The sequence below is a fragment of the Pseudopipra pipra genome, chromosome 1 (assembly GCF_036250125.1).
Source record: "Pseudopipra pipra isolate bDixPip1 chromosome 1, bDixPip1.hap1, whole genome shotgun sequence".
In the NCBI taxonomy this organism is placed as follows: Eukaryota; Metazoa; Chordata; class Aves; order Passeriformes; family Pipridae; genus Pseudopipra; species Pseudopipra pipra.
The window spans coordinates 16,448,449-16,463,054 of NC_087549.1; the positions used below are offsets into that span (position 1 = coordinate 16,448,449).

At 35.3% G+C, this 14,606-nt stretch overlaps 1 protein-coding gene across 4 annotated transcripts in view; it reads left to right on the plus strand.

The window, feature by feature from the left end:
• The window catches only part of CSMD3 (CUB and Sushi multiple domains 3), a 605,903-nt gene that overhangs the window by 405,413 nt on the left and 185,884 nt on the right, over positions 1-14,606 (plus strand). For all 4 annotated transcript variants that reach the window (XM_064646451.1, XM_064646458.1, XM_064646466.1 and 1 more), the window contains 3 exons: positions 2,335-2,526; positions 3,314-3,440; positions 4,126-4,328. In XM_064646451.1, the coding sequence (XP_064502521.1) occupies positions 2,335-2,526; positions 3,314-3,440; positions 4,126-4,328 (522 nt within the window). The remainder of the gene's footprint in view (positions 1-2,334; positions 2,527-3,313; positions 3,441-4,125; positions 4,329-14,606) is intronic.

A 14,606-nucleotide genomic window follows, 5' to 3' on the forward strand; every position in this document is an offset into this window, starting at 1 on the left:
CATGAGGAGAGGGAAAACCTTTTCAGGTCTCTGGCTTAGAGGGTGTATAGAAGCACATCTGTTTTATCAAGTGTCAGCTTCTGAAAATGTATGTGATTGTTGTACGTGACTATTGACATGTATTGTATATGACTTTTTTTAGTGTCTAACTATTTCATCATCACTGAATTATTATATAAACTGAATTTTTATCAAGCAGGACAGTATTATAAGGTAACTCTGCAGCTATCAACATCCTTTTTTTTCCCTGTGCTTAAATAATTAGTTTTTCACTTGTAAAACTGTTCTTTTGTTTCAAAAACTCTACATCATGTTTTTGAAACTAATTCTAATAAAAAACAACATAAGTCTTGCAAAATGAAAGGAAAATGTTTCAAGATACTGGAGAGTATGTCATTATTTTCAAGGTGAAAGTTGCATAATTATACCCTGTAGTAGCATGTGATAGCATAGGACTGTACCCTATGATTAAAGATAGGCCTTTTGGTGCTGTGTTACCATATAAGTGTCAAGGTATTCGATTTTTCTTATTTATATAGGTATATTCAAGCCCAGCACTTGAACCTTATCATTAACACTTTCTGTCTTTTGAAACAGACATTCTTATGGAATACACTTTCCTAGCCTGAATAGTTATTAGCCTGAAGAGTGCTGAATCTTTTTTTTGTTGGTATTGGTAGAATTGGAAGAGATAAAGTCCAGATGAGGGCCATGAAGATGATCAGAGGGCTAGAACACCTCTCCTATGAAGACAGGCTGGGAGAGATGGGGTTGTTCAGCCTGGAAAAGAGAAGGCTCTGGATAGATCTTATAGCACCTTCCAGTATCTAAAGGGAGTCTACAAGAAAGCTGGAGAGAGATTTTTTACAAGAACATGTGGTAATAGGAGAAAGGGTAATGGTATTAAACTGAAAGAAGGTAGAGTTAGATACAAGGAATAGTTCAGTCTGAGCTCTGTCTGGGTGGATGCATCAACCAGGGTGGATGGTGCAAACCCTCCATTCAGAGCTGCAGCCTCTGCTCTCAGATGAGTGCCCACCATTCTACCTTGAGGGTCAGGTAGGATGAGTGCTTTTGGCTTGTGCAGATGGTCACAGAGTGGTGCCAGTTTGCTGGGTTGTGTGGGCTTCAAGTCTCTCTACTGAGCCAGTGGAATGTTCACCCTTTGAACTGTTCTCCTTGTGTGTCCTCCTGCACAAACTGCCCTGCCATGCCCTGGCTGAGGCCTCACACCCCCTTTACCTGCACTGGTCATGGTGCTTCTGATCATACACACTTAGGGCAGGAAAAATGCTTCCAGTACCCACAGTTAGGAAATGCAGTTACATGTTTACCTTCAAGAGGAACTTGATCAGTTATTAAAAAGTGTACTTTGGTTCTGTCTATAAGCAAGCTGTCCAGAGATGAGGAAATCTCAGGGATCAAGGCAGATTTTAACTTCTTTTCACACAGTGTGATCAGCAGTTTTCTTAGAAGACAGGAAATTCTAACTGATGAACATTATCAAAAACGGTTCTTCATCTGGAATTCACTTAAGCCTTTTTCAGAGCTTCTGCAGCACACTGTACTAGGAAACAATAATTTAGGAATGAGAAGAGTTCAGCTCAAAGGTTGTGAAGACTCTTCAATAAGTGAGGCATTTTCAGTCACACATTAAATGAGCTGAAGGAATAACTGTAAGGATACAGAATTTGACATACCTTTTTTTTTGCCCTTATGTAAGCAAACATTCTCATCCAACATGAAGCATTTTCTCTGTAAAATAAAATAAAGAACATTTTTTTAAATCAATAATTCTCAATATCATCATTATAATTGATTCCTGCATGTAGTTCTTAAATTTGCAATCTACTGAGCACAAAATTAGGGTAGGGATTGATGAATATAACAGTATTTCTTTGGTGCCACAGGTGCTATTGTGCTGCTGTTGTTACTCTGCAAAATAATGGCAAACAAATCTACTGTTCAATTTTATTTATAAGCCTTTAAATGTCTATTCACAGCTAAATGGATAGTCACTTTAGCTGCCACTTTGTAATCATATCATTTTGGGACTGATTGATAATGATAATGAATTTTCTTCTCAATCTTTAATTGAACTCAGGAAAAATGAAGTTCTGAGAAGTTCTGACACACTTTGTCTTCCATGTTCTAAGAAAGGTGTATAGACAGTTATCCTACTTAGACTGCTCAAAACTATAGAAGTGGTTTTAACCTAAATATGTTGTTACAAGGAGTTTGGAAATTATTGATTTCCACTGGAATACAGAAAATCTGAATTTCATTAAGTATTTATCTGTTTGATTTTGTAAGTACAAATTTATTCTCCCACAGGTTTTGAGCTTTCACACTGTGAGGACCCTGGTGTGCCACAGTTTGGATATAAAATCAGTGACCAAGGCCATTTTGCTGGAAGTACTATAATTTATGGATGCAATCCAGGTTACACACTCCACGGAAGTAGCCTGCTAAAGTGTATGACTGGGGAAAGAAGGGCATGGGACTATCCTCTGCCATCATGTATTGGTATTAGACTCTTTTTTATTATTATATCTTTATTTATTTAGGCTATTTTTTGAATGCAAGAAACAAAAAAATTGTAAGAATCGTTAGATCTATGATCTGTTTACACAGGCATTTATAGTTCTCTCTGCATATAGTTCTCATCTAAGTCTATGTGAGTGGTGTTGCCTTTCTTAGGTTTAAAAAAGATAGTAATTATTAAACATTTTTGCATACTGAAAATCCTAATGCATGAAAATCTAATGCATGAAAATCCTAATGCATGTAGTTATACTCAGCAAATAACCAATATAAAAAGACAGCTTAATCAGAAAGCCAGGACCATGTATGTTTCATAAGTATTTTTTTTTGCTAATTATATATAAATATCATTAAACTAGAAAACTTTTCATATATTTACATAGAATACTGTAAAATAAGTAAAACCCAAATACATTAATATATGAAGAGATATAGAGTTGTTTTGTGGGGTTTGTAATTTCTGTTTCTTTACAATATTACTATTATAACTTTATAAGTTTTGCAAGTACCTACAGGCTCAATTACTCCCATAGGAGAGTGAAGAGAGACAAGTCTTAAATATTACAGTAGCTTTCTTTCTTTTTCATAGTCTTTTAGAGGAATATGAGTGAGTAGGGGAACCAAAAGGTGTAATGCAGTTCTTATACGCTCTCTTACAATATTAGGGCATGCAGTCATTAATTGTGCTGTTCAACAGGAGAGTAGATGTATAAATTGATTGCTCACATGATTAGCTGGAATACCATTACATAATGGGTTTTTTTGTTAGCTGAATGTGGAGGCCGCTTTAAAGGAGAATCATCTGGAAGAATCTTATCTCCTGGCTATCCTTTTCCCTATGACAACAACCTGCGTTGCATGTGGGTGATTGAAGTAGACCCAGGAAATATTGTCAGGTACTGAAAACAAGTCTTACAATTATAACAAATGTTTTTAACTATAATAACCAAATCTTAGCTCTAGAGTGGAGAAAAAAGGGATTTTGGACTTAAAATTTAAGGTGCAACTCAAGGCCAGTGTTTTTGGCATTTTAGGTTTGGGTTGAAACTTTCTATCTTTCAAAAAAAATTTACTAAAGAAGATCAAGTTTAAAAAATGCTTATAATTTTGTGAAATGCTGGAGGCAACAGAACTCTTTAGTGGAAGACTACATTAAAAAAAATACCCTGCATTTTAGCAGTTCTTTTTAGTTGGACATTTATTCACACTACATTGCTAATTGCATGATTTTACAGTTCTAGTTAATTTGTTTTGATGGGAATTTGATACATAATACTGTCTTAGGAAAACTGAAACTCTCTTTTGAAAAGACCGTGTAGATTACTTATAGATTATATGAATGGCTAAAGTAATACGTTATTTCATAGTGGATAAATTCAAATATTGTTAGTTTTTTTCTTTCAAATGCTTTTTAGTATTGGCCTTTCATGCATTCAAAGATAAATGTGTGAAGCATTATAGAAAATCACTCTTAGAAATTAAATTTTAATTGCTTTTTTTCTTTGTTTGTTTAGTTTTGTTGTTAAAGTTGTATTGTTGGGTAATATGAAAGCTGACAATGAAATCATGGTGTTCTTTCAGCCTCCAATTTCTTGCTTTTGATACTGAAGCATCCCATGACATCCTACGAGTTTGGGATGGTCCACCTGAGAACGAGATGTTACTCAAAGAAATTAGTGGCTCACTTGTTCCTGAAGGCATTCACAGTACACTCAACATAGTAACTATCCAATTTGACACAGATTTTTATATCAGTAAATCTGGATTCGCCATACAGTTTTCAAGTAAGTTGATTCATTTAATTTTAAAATTATTTTATAAGATAGTTCACTTACAGATAATTGTAGTGCTGGAAACACTTGAAATCAGTGACAACATTTCTGACTTTTTTAGGGAAAGAATTGGCATAGGCTTATAGATTTCTTGTAAAGCTATATTTTCATCTTAAAAAAACAAAAACAAAAACAAAAACAAAAACCCTAAACCAATAAAATACCATGTTCTTTGCTAGTTTTGGCTTTGTTTCAAGAGCAGCTGGGGCAGTGCCAGAATGCTCATAATTATGACTAGTGTTTTTCGCAAAGGAGGTTATGTAGGCATGTTAAAAGCTCCATCCTTTTCTAATCAATAAGAGTTTCTGCTTTCAGAGACATCTGTGGGGAGTTTTCATTCCTGCTGTGCTTGTGTAGGACGAAATAGGAAAGAGCACTACAGGAACAGCAGCACCCTTCTCCCTTTTGCCTTCTGGTGCTATATCATCTTATTACAGGCAGCAGGATGACAAATCTAAACAGTTACTTAACTGTTATTAAATCCCTTTAGACATTTTATTGCTGAAACAGAAGAAATCATTGAGCAAGGTCCATTTTGACCTTCTTTTTCCTCTGGTCAGTGAAATTTATATATATTTTTTCAAGAATAGCGAGCTCTATTCCAATATTATCATTTTGTGTAGCAGTAGCAATTTTTCTAACATGGGTTGACACAGAGACTCTTAATGTTAACACTATTTACCTCGTTGTGCTTTCTGTGCTTGGTAGTTGTATTAGACTTTGTTTTACTCTATCCTTATTCTTTCTATGTGTATGACAAATACATGTGTGTGCACACAGTAATTTGAAGAAAGAATGACTTATGTAAATGAGAGTAAAAAGTGAAAGAGTGCTACTGCTCCATCACCTGGTTTTTGAAGCCATGAATAGAGCTTTTACTCCCTTAGTTCCAAGGTATTATTACCATTTTACCACCTTACCCCTTCCAGAGCCTGTTTGGGAGAGTCTCACATATCTGCTTTCTATTCTCAGACATGCTCCTGTTTAATGTTGAGGCCAGAGAGAGAGTGGGAACACCATTATGCACAGAACTTATTCAGGCAGTCATTAAGGTTCAATGGAAAAATAAATTGATGTAGAATAAAAATGGAATTAAGAATAAGAATGGAGTTACAACGAAAAATGGATGGTACATGGGATCAATGCTATAAAACAGCTACTGATGCATTTGCAGTGATTTATCTTAAAAGAGGGTTGGAACTTCATCTGAACAGAGAGGCTTTTTATTAAATTCTCCGTGCTGTTACAGTCTGTTGAGATCTAATGATGACTGTTTAAAGGATCCATGAAGTTTTACTGCCTCAGCATTTCTCTTACTCTTCAGTCCAGATTTTCAAAATCATTGTGATCCTTCTCAAAATACACAGGTTTGGGTGTATATTCTTAGAATAACAGAGGTTCTTTTTTTTTCCCCTAAGTTAAGGTTTTAAAAATAATGTGCAAATAGCTACACAACCTGAATAACACTGTTGCTTTATGGACATATTATTTCACTAAGAGCAAAAAATATATCTGAGGAGATGGGGGAAAGAGACATGTAATTCTTTGCAACTTTGTTTCAAGTATTCATATACTTCCTTTGAGTGTGTAATGTTGTCTGAGTGAAACAGATGGTGTCTTGTACTTTAGCTACAGTGTAATTAACAAACAGAAAGCTCACACAGGGGAGGTATCTGCTTTTACTTTCCTCTTGCCATTTTGTGAAATTGGATAAGAGTATTTAACAGGATTATCGTCCCTTTTACCTCTAGAGGAATGTCATTCAATGACAACAGATATTTTATGTTCAAACCTTTTTAAGACTTTGATTGCATTATTTTTTCTCTATTATTTTCTTTTTCTTAAACAAAAAATGTTTCAAAAATGGATTAGCCTCCTTATTAGTTCCTTACAATTTTATATTTCATTTTATCAACTGTTTTTACACAATTTTGCATCTGTCATTTATTGAAAGAGCGAAAATTTTCACCATTGATAGCATGGTATAATTTATATTTGACTATTTTATAAACCATCCAATACATGCAGAAAAACTATTTGTATCTGGTAACACAGAGGAGAGATAGCATCCTTCACCAAATTAAAGGGGAAAAAGTGGAAGAGAAACTGAGAAGCTGAAACTTTGTATAAATAGTAGAAAGAAAATTATTATTATTTTTATAAATTACAGCTGGTAATATTAGAATTCTGTCTATCTAGGGCTGCCCAAAACAATCCTTTAAAAGGCATAGAAGTTGCTATTAATTTTGTAAAATTTAGAGCATCTGAAGGAAAAAGGTTTCACTACGAGATTTTTCTTGCCAATTGCGTCAATTAGTGTGTTTTGTTTCTTTCTTTTTGTTAGGGTGCCTTTTTGGGGAGAAAAAAAATCAAAAGGTTATTTTTGTTGCTTTTGTCTGAAATAGTAGAACTATCTTGATGATTTAAACATTCATAGTCTCTGTAAGAAAATAATCATAGAATTTTAGAATGGTTTGGGTTAGAAGGGACATTAAAGATCATCTAGTTCCAACCCTCCTGCCATGGGCAGGGACAGCTTCCGCTAGACCAGGTCGAACACCTTGAACACCAGCCTTGAATACCTCCAGGGATGGGGCAGCCACAACTTCTCTGGGCAACCTGTTCCAGTGCCTCACCACCCTCACAGTAAAGAATTTCTTCCTAATACCTAATGTAAACCTACTCTTTTTCAGTTTCAAGCCATTCCCCCTTGTTTTGTCATTACATACCCTTGTCAAAAGTGTTTCTTCATATTTTCTGTGGGCTTCCTTCAGGTACAGGAAGGCCACAACTAGGCCTTCTGGGAACCTTCTCTTCTCCAGGCTGAACAATCCCAATTTTCTCAGTCTTTCCTCAAAGGGGAGATGCTCCAATCCTCTAATCATCTTGGTGGCTCTTCTCTGGATTCGGCCCAACAGGCCAATGCCCTTCCTGTGCTGGGGACCCCAGAGCTGGATGCAATACTCTAGGTGGGGTCTCACAAGAGTGTAGTAGAGGGGCAAGAGTGGAATAGAGGGGCAAGAAACTATTTTATGCTGAACTTCTAAGAAATACTGAAGACTGTTTCATGGTTGACAAGGACAAGTTTTCTTATTTAATATGATTGTGCATTACTCTGAGGGCAAGAAGGGAAAGTGATAGATTTCAGATCAAATAAGGAAACTCAGCCTGATTGTGCTTCCATACTTTCCACCACTACCAAGTATCCAGGACTAGTGGAAGTACAGCTTGGTTTATACATCCAATGTAAACAAAGAAATAAATGACTTTGCATCTCATCACTAGGCAGAGCAGCCTCGTAGTCTAATGTTATCTTTTATGTCTTTCATTTTCTTGTTGGACATCTGCAAATGATCACTGCAAAATCTCTTAATTTAAACTGCACTCTCCTTTGAGATGAGAGTAAGGTAACATGCTAGAAAACAAAGCCCACAAATCCTGAAAAACAAAGTACCAAAAGATGTGTTATAAAGCAGAATATTTTAAAAACTTTGTATATATGTATAACAGGAAAATAAGAACCTCTGATGATTCAACAGTGGGATTGCAATGTGAGGATTTTGGAACATGTCTAAATGGCATGTATAGATTGAATAATGTAGCTATAGAGAAAAGGTACCAGAGGTCTATCCTTAAATTGAGAGAAGAGTGAAAGGCTGATAACAGGCCAGAAGCAATATGCAAACAGGAAGTACCTGTTACAGCATATTTTCTCTGAACTGTCAGAGACAGAGCATGAGGAGCCCAACGGACACTGGAAAAACACCAATGAAATCAGCAGTAAAATCTTTTGATCAGTAAATTCTGCACAAAATAGAAAATTAGACCATCAAGAAAAGTGAAGGAGAAAGAGAAGGATACAATGATGTATTTGCCAGAGATATGAGTTGTTGGGATATGCCGAAATATTAGACATAATGAAACATGCCTAAACAGGGTTAGGCATGTTGAAAAAATATTAGGCATATTGAAACATTTTTTTTAGCTGACATTGTGTCATGTCAGTCAGCTTAGAAATAAGACGGAGAACTGAAAATAGTTGGGTAAGAACACTAATGTGTAAAACATTCAGTGATAATAATTCTGTATATGTTTAAAAAATCTGTTTAATCCATTTAATATGTGTGAAGTGTGTAATATGAGAAGAAATTGGTGAGATTCTTTCCACAGATTGTAAGGGCCTTTGAATCTGGTATTACAGGGAAGTTTCCTCTCTGCTAACTTCATCATTTCAGGTGTCAATTATCTTTTATTCACAAATGAAGGATCTGTATTCATCTTTCATAGGCCATTATTTCAGTGCTAATAGCTGCACTACTGAGTCCCTCATCATTACAGAATACATTCGGCTCAGGTCTAGGAGTGTAGTCATGTTTCTGCCCAATTAAACAGCACAAAATATAGAGCATTTTTTGAGCATTATAAGGCAGCCAGTGCAAAACTAACCTGTAAACATGCTTTGAGTGTTCAGAGGTTTTTTGTAAATAGATGCTCCAACAGTATTTTATATCATGTGACAGCAATTTCTTATATAACAGGATATGCCTTAAAATGCTTGGATTTACTGTCAAACTACAGCTGTCCCTTCTCATTTTAAGAGTGGGTGAATAGCCCTTTGGAATTACTTGTCGCTATACACTACAGAAAAAAGCCTAGAACACTTGAGACAGATACCTACATGGATGGCTTAAGTTTGGCAATATTAATTTCCAGCCTAAAATTTAATGCATTATATTGCTTACTTTGATTGCTGTAAAGATTAAATGCTTACAAGTCAGCTTTCTATATTTATGGTTAGTGGTGATTTATAACCACAGTGTCTTCTAAATGTTTTGTGTTTAATTTTTTTCCATTTTGCTTTGATGTTTTCTTTGGTGTATTTTTTTGGTTGGTTGGTTGTTTTTTTTTTATTGTTTTGTTGTTTTTGCTGGGGTTTTTTATTGTTGTTGTTTTTTGTTTTGGTTTGGTTTGGTTTTTTTTGTTTAAAGACAGACATATTCACCACAACCACATTCTTTTGACACTGAACACCCTCCTGTTTTGTTTTTTTCATTTGTTTGTTTGGGGTTTGGTTTTGTTTGTTTGTTTGGAGTTTTGAGTTTGCTTTGTTTTTTGTTTTATTTTTGTTCTGTTGTTGTTATTTTGGGTTTTTTTTTGTTTGGCTTTTTTTGTTTGTTTTTTTTTTCTTCAGCTTTTGAGTAACTAAGATCTCTACTTCTGGCACTTTTAAGCTTAAGGTGATTTGCATCTGGGATATTTAACTGTTTTCTTAGAATGCTGTTTCCTAGCACTGCTGCTATAGGGATCACTTCCTAACATAATTTTTCACTTTTCTGAAGTCAGTAAGATAGGATTTATTCTTCCTGATGTCTATTCCATAGCAGAATGAGTTTTTAATCTGAAATGTTTTCATACTCTGGTTTACTGATTCCTTTCAACTTTGAGAGGAGTCCTTTGACTTTAGAGACTTCAGAAGGACTATTTTCCTGTCAGAAATAACTATGAATGTCCACAATTAAAAACAAAAACCCAACAAGAAAAAAAAAAAGAAAAAAAAAGAAAAAGGTTTAAAGTAAAAAGTTAACAAAAGCCGGCTAATTCAGACAGATTAAACACCTTCTTACTTTATCGAGTGTCAGGAGCTCCAAATTTGGCCCTGTCTTTAAGAACTACCAAAATATTAATAGGGCTATGAAACTGCAAAGCTATAATGTAATATATATACAATTTGTGATGTTGAAATACAAAATAGAAAATTTAACTTTTAAGATAGAAGCAATCTCCCCTTCTCTTCAGAGGTCTTCTATTCAAGGACAAGACTAAACAGCAGTGTCCTCTGTTGTGCAACCACAACCTTAAAAGTTGCAACAAAGCAGGTTGCACACTATTCTGTAAAGAATTCTGTAGAGATTTTTTTTGTTCAAATCATCTTAATGATCTTTTCAGTAGAAATGGTATTAAGAACTGAATGGCCATTGGTAAGATTTTTCACTGCATGAGTAGCCCTTGTGTGTGGTCCAAGATCCTCATTATTTCTTCTTTTTGAGAAGCTATTTCTATCTCACTGTATTCATATGCACACATAAAGAAGTATGCCATCTGACATAGGGATGAATCTAGTATAAAAAGCTTTAAAAACCCTATAGTTCCAAAAAAAAATCAAGCGCCAAACATGCAATCTAAATGAAATTAAGATTTTCAAAACACTTCTTTCCATCTGGAATGCATTGCCTGCATGATTACATATTGTCACTGTATCCATTTTCTGCTGAGTTCTAGAAATTATCTGAAACCATATGTCAATTAATTTACTTGGGGCTGGATTTCATACTCAGTGCCAAAGCTATGAGTAAATGCTTAAGAAATAATAAATGTTCTGAACTGAAGAGTTCATGTTTATGGAAAAAGATGATAACTTATGAACTGGGAATAAAATAGTTCATGAGGTTGTCCAGGAAGAAATGGTAAAAGAAGTGTAGTACTTTGGATGGTTTTAACAACTAGTATAAATTGACAAAAACAAAAATAATAAGAAAAAATTAAATTATGTTATCTCATAAAACCTGTGTTTGTTATCTAAGAACTAAAATGGATCTGGTAGTAAGATATATAACCTATCCTATCTGGTAACCTATCTATAAACCTAACCTATCTGATAGTGAAATTGGTCCCTTAAGAAAGAACTGATGTCCACTCTTCCCACTCCCAAAAAAAGATACAATGCTATACCAGGTTACAGTGTAAATGAGACTTTTAAAGCAAGTTCAGTTGACATCTGAGACTCTACTACAGGAAACCCAGGGGTGAGCCAGGAAGGAAACCTGGTCTGACTGTGTGAGTGTGGGGTGTGTAGCTGCAAAGGGGCCTTGGTCCCAGCTCTGGTGGTGCAAGTGTGACTACCTGAGTGGCTCCTTAACACAAAGACCTGCCCAGATAACATAGAAAACCCTGGTTGTGCAAGATGTTAAACTTTGTTTCTCAAAGGGGTACATTGTCCCAAATGAAATTCAGATTCTGTACTTTATTCTTAATATTTTCCCATTTTAATCTTCAAACAATGACTGACAAACTTAGATAGAATCTATGAAGTCATGAAAAATCAACAAACAGAGTCTGTGGTTAGAATTTACTTAAGAATTATATCAACTATTCTCCTAAATCCCTGTTAGATCTAGAGCAGAAATAAAAGTTAAAAATAGATAAAAAAAATTATCAGAAATGTTTCTGTCGTTAGAAGACAGTGAAAACGCTGTAGATATTTTATTATTTCTTTTTCAGGAAGAATTGTATAGAAGGTTGGATTTGAGGTAGCAAATACCAAGCTGACCTGGTTCTCAAACAGAGTTAGAGATGCAGGGAGACTGCAGTGTCCATACGGGTAAAGGTATTACATGGATTCTGAGGCAGCTCGAATTTTGAAGGTGCAATCTGTCAGGATTGGTTCAGGCTGGTGCAAGTTTGAAAGAACAGCAATACTGGAAAGTCTTTATTTACAGTGATAGGAGTTTGGAAGAACATGTTGGTTTAAAGAAGTTAATAATAATTTTTTTTTAACATGCTGTGTGCTATGGAGACCTTGAAATTTGGAAGGCTTAGAGCTTCTGGTCTGATTCTGTGTTGAGAAGAATCTTCCCTAATTCTTCAGGGCGGGGATTAGGACTCCTTACTGATATTGGACTTAGCATGCATTAGAACATTAAATTTAGAAATCACTGTTAACAGCAAGAAATTGCAAGACATTTATTATATTGATCCCAGCATCGGTGTAGTCTATTACAACCTTGTCACACTTTTAATGCCATGTTTCAAAGTATCTTTCCTGCATGAAAATGTAAATGTCCTTTTAGGACATTTCAGTCACATCTTAAATTGCCTGGGCTTATAAACTATCAGAAACCTTTTGACTCTAACAGTAACTTATTTTTGAGACAGGAATTATCAACTTAAAATATTTAATTATCTGATTTAGGGCTTAAATGTATTTTTGTGCCTTATTATTAAAAAGATGTGTCAAAATGTTTTTGTATCCCACATAAAGGACATTTGTAGATAGATCTGTGTTTACACCTTTTCTGGGTTTAACAACTTCAGTGGCTCTGTAGGAGCATTTGCACAGTATTGTACAGCAAGTAAAGAGATGACTTAAGATACTCCCTTCTCTCAGCTGCTCAGAACATATGCATCTGTTCATATGAATGCTCTTAGGACAAATCCAAACAAGTTGGGGGGGGAGAGGGGAGCTGAATTTTTTGCATGGCTTGGCTGCCATGAAACTGCAAAACAAGGTTCTGCCCCACTTCCTTTGAGTCATAGAGCAGGAATGGGATAAGTAACTCTCCAGAGTAAGTATTACTTCTGCATGAGCATTGGCACATGTTTTCTGTAGGATTGGTGGTCTCATATTCAAAGTCTGCATTAGAGAATGTGTTATATGAATATCTGAGATATTAAATCTCACTTGCGGGGCCTTTGGTTATTTCTCTGTTAGCAAATAACGTAGACCAAGTGGAACTGAAATATAGATTGAAACAGCTGGTACTGAACTGCTGCTGGCAACACTGTTCATGGATAGTTCAAAGTGTTCTACTGTAGTTCAGAAATGGATCTTCCAATTTAGTTTTATGCAAATGAAAACAATTCATTGCTCCAAAATCATGCCCGATTGTAAACTCAGACACAATCTGAAGTTATATTTCATGAACACATTCAGCTCAGAAGTGTGTAATAACTACACTGAAACACTTTCTGTCACTCTGATCATGTAGAAAGTCATACAAGCTCTGTGTGTCTAATATGTTCAATAATCTCTCACCCATTGAATTGTTTGAAAATTAGTCCCACTCATCCCTGTCATGATACTGGAATTTTTATCAAGAATTGTTTCTTTGAATTCCTAATCTAGCACAAATGGTTTGGCTTATTGTAGTGTGATTATTCTAAACTAGCAGTGCCCAAAGAAAAAATAAAACAGGTTTCTGCATTTCTCTACCTTCATTAGAGGAAAAAAGCTCTCATATGATCACACAGGGGTTTATGCTACACACAGAGTTACTCTTGCACTGATTGTGCTGCGTATACCAGGTAATAGACACATTTTGGAGTTTGTCCATTTCCCATCAAAAATGTATTTTAATGGCAATGTAATTGATTACATTTATAAATTGTACCTCACTAGTTATTCAAGGCAATTTGACCATAAGTCTTTTCCATACTCTCAGTTTCCAGTTATTGTGATAGAATAAAATGTGATGTATTCTTTTTATTGATTTAATAACAAAGAACTCTACCACTTATGCTCTAGTCAAACAGATCAGCCCGTGTTTGGCTTTGAATATCTCCAAGGCTGGACATAAAACAACCCCTCTGTAAAAAAAACAACAATCAAAAATCATGATGTTTGACCACGCTCACAGTGAACCAGTGTTTTCGTTTATGCAGCTGGATTTTTGCTTGTTGCAACTTCTAAACGCTGTGTTTGTGCTTTTGCTGTATACACACTCCCTAGAAGAGTTCTTGTCTTCTCTATTCCTTTTCTGTAAAGCTGCTTTCTAGTAAATTGTTTCTTGGGAATGATTTGCCCCAGATGCAGGATTCTGCATTTCCTTTTTTGAATTTTATGAAGTTTCTATCAGGCTTTTTCTCCAGCCTATTGAGACTTCCCTAAACAACATTCCTGCACTAGAGCATATCAACTGATCCTCCAGTGTCTGTAAACTTGCCAAGAGTTTACTCTGTCTCATTGTCCTCATCTTTAATGAATACTGAAGTCAACATCCACCCCTGAGGAACACTGCTGCTAATCAGCTCCTGCCTAGGGTTTGGATTATGGACAGTCTTTGAACCTGGCAGATCAGCCTGTTTTCCATCCTTTTCATACATCACGTATCCAATCCATGTTTCACCTATTTGGCTACAGAGCCAAAAGAGCAAGAAGTAGGTTGAGCAAGAATGCAAGCATGCAAGATGGCAAATAAGGGAAAGGTTATAAGCTTGGCATATAGATCTCATATTATAAAGTTAATTTGCATAGATATTACTAAGTGATTATAACACCCAAGCAGATTGTATCAGAAATTCTAAATAGGTTTGTGTGCCCCCTTAGCATCTTTTTCAGCCATACACAATTTCTTTGCAGAACAATGCAATCTAGTAAGAGCAGTGTGATTTACAGACAATAACAAATTTTATAACAACAGCTTTGTCTCCTTGTCCTTCCAAGACTGATTACAA